Raw genomic sequence first — 10,076 nt, 5'->3', positions numbered from 1 at the left:
AAAATAATCGGTGACTAGTCGACTATCAAAATAACCGTTTGTGGCAGCCCTAACGTTCACACTGCTGGGCTGACCACCGATCCATGCCTTTTCCTGCTTTGAATGGCCAAGGCCGCCGAGGTACCTCATTGCACATTTTTAAAATACACACAAACATTTACAGGCACACACGTGTACATATGCTGTCTTGGTATCCATGACCCCCAACTGCAATTTCCATACCCCCCTCTATATCCTGCCTGCTGATCCCTCCATCCCTCCCTTCATCCGATTCACTCTAAACAGATGAGGTCATGGTTAAGACTCAAACTCCTTGTGCTGCCAGTTTACCCAGTGCACCATTTATTCTCATGCAGCAGTCATGCACATCTGTGCAACATTTGTGTTTGGGTATGTAAGGGTGTATGGTGACCCTGTGTATATGCCATTGTACTGACTGGCCCCTTGTGTCCATGAAGACATGTTTATATGAGTTTAGGGTTAGTTTGGGGTTAGGGTTGGCCGCTGATGTGTTTCAAAAGCAATTTCTCTTGTTTATTGTTTTACTATCAAAGAATTGTATACCACTGGCTTAGTTAGAAATGTCAGTTTTAAGAATCACAATTAATTCAGACTCATCAAATCTTAAATGAAGGTGATACTATGAATGCTTTTGAGTAATTAATTCATTGTGATTCATGCGTATGTCAATAATTTAAGGTTTTATGGTTGTTTTCAGGCTTTCAGCCAATACATATTTACAGTAATGCTATATGAAATCAGCAAGGTAAATAGTGCTGATCTACGGTACTGTCTGACTCAAACATTTACAAGAAAAGACACATTTTTGGCAGTTACAGAAATGCAGTCCAAACATTTTGCCATACAAAATTAACTTTTGCATCCAGTCACATCTTTATTTAATCAAGACGAGTTTTTGTTGGTATATTTTTTAAATTATATTATGATCTGAACCAAGTGTTGGTAGGTGATTGGCCAGAAGATCATGACTTTTTTTTTCTGGCACAATCACAACTCTTGATCTAGATTGTGATTCTGGTCAGGGGTTTGATCCCTCGCTCCTCCTTTTTGGCAAATTCCCAAAGAGTGTGTATGTGCAGGTGGGTGAATGTGTTTGCTTGATACTTAGAAAGATATACGAGTGTAGCTTGTAGTAAAAAGCTAGATTATTAGAAGAGTCAACTAATTTCACAATACCAGAACCACTTAATTATCAACATATAGAAAAGAGGAACAATCTGAAACAATATCGCCCACCCTTAATCTCAAAAGGAAGAAAAACCACAGGATCCTAATATTTCCAGGAATTTCCATTCCCAACACTAAGCATCATTACATGCTACATTCCTACTGGATGATAAGTAGATGTAGGGCATAGTAGGGTTGTCAAAAAAATCAATTCTCAGATACTAAAAATTACTATCAAATTACTCATTTGTATCAGTATCATTACCACCAGTGCAGTCTTTGCCTCCTCTAGTTGACACACTTCACCTAGCACCTCTCCTCACTAGCAGCTGAAATATTTGACATTAGCAACACTGGACAACTTTATTTAGATTAATTTAGGGTTTTTTTTTGCCTTTTTTCGTGACAGGAGACTAGAGTAGTAAGGAAAGGAGGGAGAAAGCATGGACATGCAGGAAATGGCACAGGGTGGACTCTGCAGAAGCCTTTAGGCATTTGGTTTGACTGTTCAACCCAATGAGTTATACCAGCACCCCAAGACTGAACAAGTCTTTACAAAGAGTAAAGTATTACATAGTCATAAACGTTAGTCTGACTTACACACACGTTAACGTTAGTCATTTAACTATAAGCAGTTCCTCACAGTTCCTATATTAGCCATGTGGTATTAAGTTGGTAAAGTTTGTATTGTTCTAATCTTTTTCCCCCTGTGCTTTTTTTTTTTTTTAACACTGCATTTTGAAATTCTAGTATTTTGATAACCCTAGCAGGCTATAGTTTCAGTTACAATGTGAGTTGTAGCTTCTTTAACTTTGTCCCAGGTCAGGTCACAAACAGTCATCTTGAAATCTCTATCACAATCTGATGTAAGACTGTTGTTTTAGAGCCTCAATCACTACAATTACCGTATTTTTTCGGACCATAAAGCGCACTGGATAATAAGGCGCAATGTCGATGCACAGGTCTGTTTTCATACATCAAGCGTACCGGATTATAAGGCGCATTAATCGAAAGCAGAGCTGTGTGTTTTAATTTTTTCAGAAATCTCTCAATCAGAACATGCTATATCATGTTTAGGTGGAAACTAGCAAGCTAACTTCCTGCTAACTTCTAACTCTGTTAAATTTAATAAATTCTGTTTTCATGGATGCCTGCATGTTAAATTTAATTGTTACACCTGGTAAAGCAGCAACGCTGATCATTTTATTAAAGATGAAAGAATGTAGACAGTTTTTAACTATTATTATAGGGCGCACTGTCGATTTTTGAGAAAATTAAAGGATTTTAAGTGCGCCTTATAATGTGGAAAATACAGTAATCTTTTTGGTCGGCCACACTTGACATGTTGCATAGATATTCAAATGGGTTAAAAATCTAGTGATTCCACGTGATTCTCTGGGTGTTATTGTCCTGAAAAGAGAGTGGCTCTTCTCAAGACAGAAATGTTAAATCATGGATAAAGCTGATCATTGAAAACAGCTTTACATTCAAGTTGCCAGCAAAATACTCCTCACAGTGTAGCAAAGGCACTAAATGCTCTCACTGTAATGATAAAGCTTTCAGGGTTTTTTTTTTCTTTATTTTGTGGCTGTCTGTACAATCGAAGATAAAAATGTCCTTCTGACATTCATTCTTTACAACATGATCAGTCTTTCAGTTCTTTTGGTCAAATGGCTTTAATCATTTTTCTTTTTTCCCCTTTGAATTGGTGTACAGATTCTAGTTATTTTCTTAGCTAGATTAGTCCTTTTAATAGATGCTTGGAATTACCACATGTACAAATATTCACACACTTAGGCAGAACTAGCTTCAGCATGCTCTCATTGAGAATCGTTGAGTTTCTAATCCTTTGAGCAGCCAGCTGGATGAGAGGCATTGAGTTACAAACACTCACACACTGCAAGGTGATGAGTGAGGAACTGTAACCATGGCCTGCCAAATCCCCGCACAGAGATCACTCAATCTGTCAAACCGAAGCCTGCGCACAGTGTAGACACTCACACATCTTGATGCAAACACCCTTCCATGAGGGGATTTGGTGTAACCGATCAAACAAAATAGTTACAGGAATCGGTGTGTGCTCTGGGTGAGCACAGTCGGCCATTTCTCTCGAACACTGAAAGGAGAGATTACAGGGAGCATTTTTTATTTTGTTCACTCTGCAAACAGTGAGTTTACACAAAAGTGGACGGATATGCTGATTAATGCTGAGTTCTTTCACAATAAGCCAAACTAGTGAAAGGAGTACTTTGCATGCACGTTTTGCTTTGTACGCCAAAAGCCTCTTTGACATTTTTATTATCGTTGAGGCTTAATCACCTGGTATAATGAGCGCGTATGAACTAAAACAGCTATATATACATTGGAGTTTGTGATTCAAGGCTTCACCTTTGGTCCACATCTGTTAGTCAGCCTGTAAGACTTGACACAAAAGGTGAAGAAAGAGAGGAGTGAGAGATGGGACTGAGGCTTTTCATGAAAGCGGCACAGCAAACATGCTTAGATGTGTCTTTTTTTTATTTCTTTCCCTCTTTCAACAGTCTTGCTCCACACCCTTACTCCATGTGCATTTTCTCTGTTTTTTCACTGAACTGCAATGTTGAAACTTCATAATCTTAAGAAGACCAGGCAAGACTTGTACATGTTAAAAGTGACCGACATTACTTTTATCCCAGGGTGATGGAAAATATTCAGTGGTTTGTTTTTGTTTTTTTTATGATGAACACATTAGTCAAAGCTTGTGTATCCTTCAAACCTACACTGACTTGATGACCAGTGTCACATAGCCGAGTCATTTCAAGTTCTTAGCTTCAAAAATCCTTTGAGGAATCAAAATATAAAAGAGATTGAACAAATAGACAGTTTTTATTGGAAGTGTGGTAAAAAGTCTGACTGGCGTGCATGCATGCATGCAGCTGAGCGAAAGTATTGTCAGTTTTCATACTGCAGTATACCAACAAGTGCACTGCAGCTCAAAACATTCACTGGTACTGAATATACAATTATATGGAAATAGTAAAATAATATTATTTTACCTCCGACACGCAGCTAAACGCTGCTCTGGGCGAATCGGTTCTTTGAAAAAGGTGAAATATTTACAAAAGCAGTCATGATAGAGCTTTAACTCCTGAATCAAACCATGAAATTCTCCCTGCTGCTGTCTTCTCATGGGAATTGGATGAAGCCTGAATCTCTGTTTCATGCTTTCTTTGTTTATTATATACATCATAGCTTTCTTTATGTACGTGACATTGCTGAATTTTGTAACTTGTAAATAACAGAGTTGTGAATGTCAGCCTTTACTGGTGGATTCATACCTCATACAACAAAGAAAGTGTCCTTGAAACGGGTCAAGATTGTGCAAGCACTAGTTTTGGATTGAAGTCAGTTACCACTAGGACAAATCCGAATCTGTGTGTGATTGCTTGTGCACCAGTGTGTGTGGTCCTGACCTGTCCAGTGATCCTGGCTGTTGAAAGGCCAAAGTGTCTTTGCCTCTCCAGCTGACTCCACTCGGCTGTCGCCTCTGAGTGTACGCCTGCGTGCGTGCATGTGTGAATGAAGCAAGCACGCCTTTGTCCATTTAATGTGTGTGGCTGTGTGAGAGTGCTCTGTTTCTGAACATGTGTGCGAGCTTATCAGTCTGTGATAGAGCGAGGAGAGAGCTGAAAGGTCTCAGAGTCTCAGGAGTCAGGAGATCTCTTGCAGGCACCTTCAATTTTGCTGTGGCAGCTTCCTGTCGCCGGGTCAAGATTAGAGTTGCATGTAAATCTAGGTCAACTTGACCCTTGATCTCATACTCTACATACTTTGATCCTTTTTTAAACCAGATAATATATTACATTTATTCTATATAAATACTTTTTTAAAAACAACTTCACTGTAATCTTTCCTTTTCTTTCTTTTGTTTGACAGTCTGTGGATTCTTTGCTCATGTGTTTTTCTTCCTTATCCCCTCTCTCTCACTCTGTGTTCTCCTTCACAAACAGAGCAATAATGTCTCTGTCGTTAAGGCTGCTGGTGCTAATGGTGGGATTAGTCCCTATGCTGACAGCCTTCATCTCTTGACAGACGGATAGATACCGCACACAGACACAAATGTGGCTGCACCCACATGCAAACACACATTCAGATAGTGGAGAACAGTTCAAATGACAGGTACTGCTTTTGCTCTCGCCATAAGAGCAAGTGATACGTCAACTGGAATTCACAGCTGCATATTTATTTGTGTTTCCAAACATGTATTGATTTACATGTGGTTAGATAGTAGGGATACTGATACTAGTTTAAGATAGTCATCTTCTAAAATAAGACTTTTCTCAAAAAAAAATGTGGGCTCTGTTTTAAGCTCAAGTGCATTTTGTTGAACGCTGGCTGGTTTTCTCTGCCTGTGTGTAACGTTAGAGCAGTGTTTTATGTGGATCAGTTCACAGAAATGTACTTAAAACCAGCCAGCCAGGGTAAAATGGAGAAGGATAAGGGAGTTATGTGATATTGTGTCACTGAATGCAGTGAGTGCAGCATGATTTAAAAAAAAAAAAAGACTCAAATATGGGCAAGACTTAACATGTGGATGTAAACACAGGGTGGAGTTAATCTTCCTTTATTTAAGGCAGGTTTTTCAGAGAGATAACTGCGTACACACACTGAAAACTAAACAGGACAGATGTCTAATTTGTCAGGCGTTTTCAAGCACTTCAAACAAAAAATAGAAAATTGTGAGATTGCAAAAGATTTAAACAAATGTCCCAATCACATGTAATTTCTCTTTTATACAAATTCAAAGCTTTTAAACAGAAGTAGCTGCATCTGTTGATGTAAAACTACTCATTTGCAGTAATTAGAGAGAGTAAAACTAGCATAAATGGCTTACTGGAAGAGCAGTAGGCTTGTTGCAAAACATTTTATTAAAATGTATAGACTGTGACATAGTGTAACGTATTACCAGCAATGTTAAAGACCTGATAGAAAGCATTAATTTGTTATGCCAGAAATATTGTTCAGTGTATATAATCACAATACAGACTGGGCCGTTTTGTTTTTGTTACAGTTCCTGTTTTTAACATCTGTAGTTTAATCACCTGTTGAGACTTTTTTGTCGTTTCGATCTGCTGTGGGCTTTTAGGTGAAAAATAGAGCAAGGTTTTAAGGACTTCAGAAATCTTAGAAGTATCACAAATTAATACCAAAGTAATTTGACGAAGACCACGTGTTTATGAATTGAATTGTCTGCTTAGATCCAAGCAAGCTGACGGTCTGCACAAAGAGAAACAGCAGAAAAATATAGTTACACTCACTGTTTATGGATTCTGTCTCTCAGACCTGAATGAATGGAGAAGGGAAGGGAGCAAAGAAAAACAGGTACTCTGGGATTTGTGTAACTCACTGTTGTAGGGTTCTTGGCTTACAGCATAAAGTGTCTGGAGATAACTTTTGTTGTCAAAAGTTGCTGAGTAATTTCTTCGCACCACCTCTGCGCTTTTTACTAGATCAGCAGCTGAACTTTTTGTCTGACATCTGGTTCAGCTTTGTTTCCATGAAGACAGATGCAGAAACTCTTCACTACCTTATACCACAATACCTTTATTCCCTTTTGATTCAGGCTCCTTCCTGTTTTATTTAGATCTGTGCTTTTTGGTTTACTTTTTTTTTTTTTTTAATTTACCGTTTAACTGAGCTACTCAAGTATAATTTTTTTTACCTTTATAAGCTATAACCTATTGCATAACAAGGCAACTTATATTGCTTTCGTATTAAAACATAATGTCAAACAACAAAATCAGAAGAGAAATTGTATATTCTCAAACAGAGATGGTGAATAACAGCAGAAATCATTACTCACTACTCTCTGTAATCAGAGTTTAAGTCACTTTAACAAAGGGCCAACAAGCACTTGCGGAAATAAAGTTTATGTATACAATAGTCTAAATGCTTCACCCTGCCAACTGTATTTCAGCCATTTCTGTGTCTGTTTCAGAGTTTTGTGTGTGTGCCTGCAAGCTCCTGTCAAAAGCCTCTTTATGCTTAGTAAAGTAATCCTAGTCCCACCAAACCACGTCAGGTTCATTATGTTAGACATTCTGTTGTGTCTTACCGTTGCGCTGTCAAGTAAATACATCAGCATGAATAGATCACTGTGATTTTCTTTCAAATCTTTCTCTTAAGACCGACATCCTGGTGTTGAGTTGTGACTTGATAACAGACGTAGCGCTTCACGAGGTGGTCGATCTGTTCCGGGCGCACAACGCGACAATGGCCATGCTAATGAGCAAAGCCCACGAATTCACAGAGACCGTCCCAGGCCAGAAGGGCAAGAAAAAGACGGGTAAAATGAAAATAAATCTTAGAAAATGAGACCATTTTGCATCTGCTGTTTATGTAATCTATAATTTTTTTTTCCCTGCAGTGGTTTAACTGGGCAATTTTTATTTTGTATTAATAGTATATGTTGTGTATTTTTCCCCAGCTGAGCAGAGAGACTTTGTTGGTGTTGATAAGTCAGGAAAGAGACTGCTCTTCATGGCCAATGAGGCCGATCTTGAGGACGGACTATCAATCAGGAAATCCATTATGAGGAAGTAAGTCTAACCACACATTGCTTATTTATATGTCCAAATGAGCCATTAGAAATTATACATATATGTGAAAATCTACTCATTTCTGATTGGTTATCCACTTTCATTCAATCATTTCACTGTTGAGTCTTTGTTTTTGTTCACTTCAAAGGGGTCTCTGTCTTCTTAAAGGCTTCTGATTCTTCTGTATTAGTGGAATGACAGCTGTCCACAGCACGGTTTGTTAACCAAAGCAAATCAGTGTTCACTTTATAAGTTGCTGAGCATGTGCGGCACGTGTTCTCGTGCAGGTTCTTATTCCTCCATGCGTGGATCAGACTTTGGAGGTTTGCCTGATGGTGACGTGTTCTGTACATCTGTAGGTTCTTAGCTCTGGCAAAGCAGATGTTTAAGTTTCTAATCAGAGTCGGTGTGTTTTAGGGCGAAGGTTCTGTGGTGGCTGTGTGGGATTTTTGTTACAGGAAGAGTGTTCTAGGTAGGTTTTTGTTTCGAACTCCTAAAATGCATGTATGTGTGAAAGCGGGTGTTTTGGGAGCTCGTAAATACTTCATGGAGCCAAAGACACAGTAAATTCTGGCCAATAAGAGGGGGGCCAGAGCAGCTGCTCGCATGCTTCTCTGCACAGAGAAACTCTTGAGGCACACACTAACATATATACACACACACATTCTGTCTTATTTCATAAACTCAGAAATGCTTATATGAACGCATAACACAACCTCGAGGCGGACATTGATGGAGAGAAAACAGTCACACATTGTCACAGTGTTATGGAAACCTATTGAGCCCACAGCTAAACATTTACAGCTTATACTGAAAGACTTCCAACACTGAAAGCACCTCTGATCATTTATACGCTTGCATGTCACACACCCACACAAAATTATTTTTTGCCTGAGGTAGTAAGCAGAGTAAATGCCAGAGTATGGATTCCTGTTTCCCACCTGTAGCTACCTGACTGTTTTCAAAAGCAGTATCACCCACAGAGTAGTCACAGCTTACACGTACTGTACATACAGGTTATGAAGCGTCTTTTGGATATTAAATGTTCGTATTCGTGTTACATTTGTACACATTAACATTTCACACCTGTAGTATCTTTTGCAGTTGGTTCTTTTCAGTTTCTGTGGAACGTTAGTGAAAGAAAAATGAATCGGTGAGTGCAACCCCCTGAATTTCTTCATTGACTGGCGTCCGTTTAATTTTCCACTTCATTCACTTCATTGAACCAGTTCTTGTTGTGTGCATCCCTCCACACAACCAACCATCTGTTCTTACAGTCTCCATGCTTGTTCTGCCTCAGCCTCTCTGTAATTTCTCTTCCCTTTCCTTCTCTATAGTTTCCACATGGTTGAGGTGTGTTAGCTCAAAACATTCTGCACATGTGAGATTGTTTGACCTGGAAATCGCTTAAACGGTGTGAAAGGAATCCAGCAGAGCTTCCTCTCATACATTAAGCTCCACCTGTCAGAATGTTGTGGATGTAGGTCTGGAGAAATGGTTGACTGTGTATTAATCTGCTGATTTAACAGGATAGTTCGGAAAACTAGAACGTTTCAAGCAAAACAAGCAAAGCGCCAAGTTTAGCAGCTAGCTTTGGGTTTTTGGGAGGTTTTAAAATTATGACATACACTTTAGGTGCGCCTGTTCAGCTGATCTTTAATGCAGATATGTGATTAGCCTATCGCATGGCAGCAAAACAATGCATTTGGGGATGCAGACATGGTCAAGACGTCTTTTCGAAGTCCATACTGAGCATCAGAACAGGTAAGAAAGTTAATGTAGAAGTTTTTGAATGGGACATGGTTTTTGGTGCCAGACTGGCTGATCTGAGTATTTCACAAACTGCTGACCTTCTGGGATTTCTCACACAAGCATCTGTAGATTTTGCAGAGAATGGCTTGTTGATGCTAAAACTGAGCAGTGCTAATATGCCACTGCTTACCTGCTTAGTATGTCCATCCCCTTGTGACCAGAGTGTATGCATTTTCTAATTGCTGCTTCTGACAGCGATAACATCCATGCCATAAAGCACAAATAAACTTTGGTTTCTTGAACATGATAGCAAGCTCACTGTACTCAAGTCAAGAGATGTAGTGAACAAGAGAGTCACATGATGGATGGGCAGCTGATAAATCTACCACAGCTGTGTGATCCTATCATGACGATATGGAAATCACTGGGGCATTTTTCCAGGACCTTGTTGAATCTGTGCCACAAATAACTAATGCAATTCTGAAATCAAAAGAGTGTCCTAGTACTAGCATGTAGTGCCTAACAAGTTGCCAGTAAGTGTATAAAGGAAAGGCAAGG

General features: G+C 39.1%; 1 protein-coding gene across 1 annotated transcript in view; it reads left to right on the top strand.

Annotated features, from left to right (window-relative positions):
- The window catches only part of eif2b3 (eukaryotic translation initiation factor 2B, subunit 3 gamma), a 35,698-nt gene that overhangs the window by 8,327 nt on the left and 17,295 nt on the right, over positions 1–10,076 (top strand). Inside the window, exons 4-5 of the mRNA XM_005721302.1 lie at positions 7,354–7,513; positions 7,655–7,766. Of these exons, the coding sequence (XP_005721359.1) occupies positions 7,354–7,513; positions 7,655–7,766 (272 nt within the window). The remainder of the gene's footprint in view (positions 1–7,353; positions 7,514–7,654; positions 7,767–10,076) is intronic.

This window comes from Pundamilia nyererei, unplaced genomic scaffold (genome assembly GCF_000239375.1).
Source record: "Pundamilia nyererei isolate P.nyererei 1_Seehausen unplaced genomic scaffold, PunNye1.0 scaffold00004, whole genome shotgun sequence".
NCBI lineage: Eukaryota > Metazoa > Chordata > Actinopteri > Cichliformes > Cichlidae > Pundamilia > Pundamilia nyererei.
The sequence above is the reverse complement of the archived record's forward strand: the minus strand, read 5'-3'. Positions and strand labels throughout refer to the sequence as shown.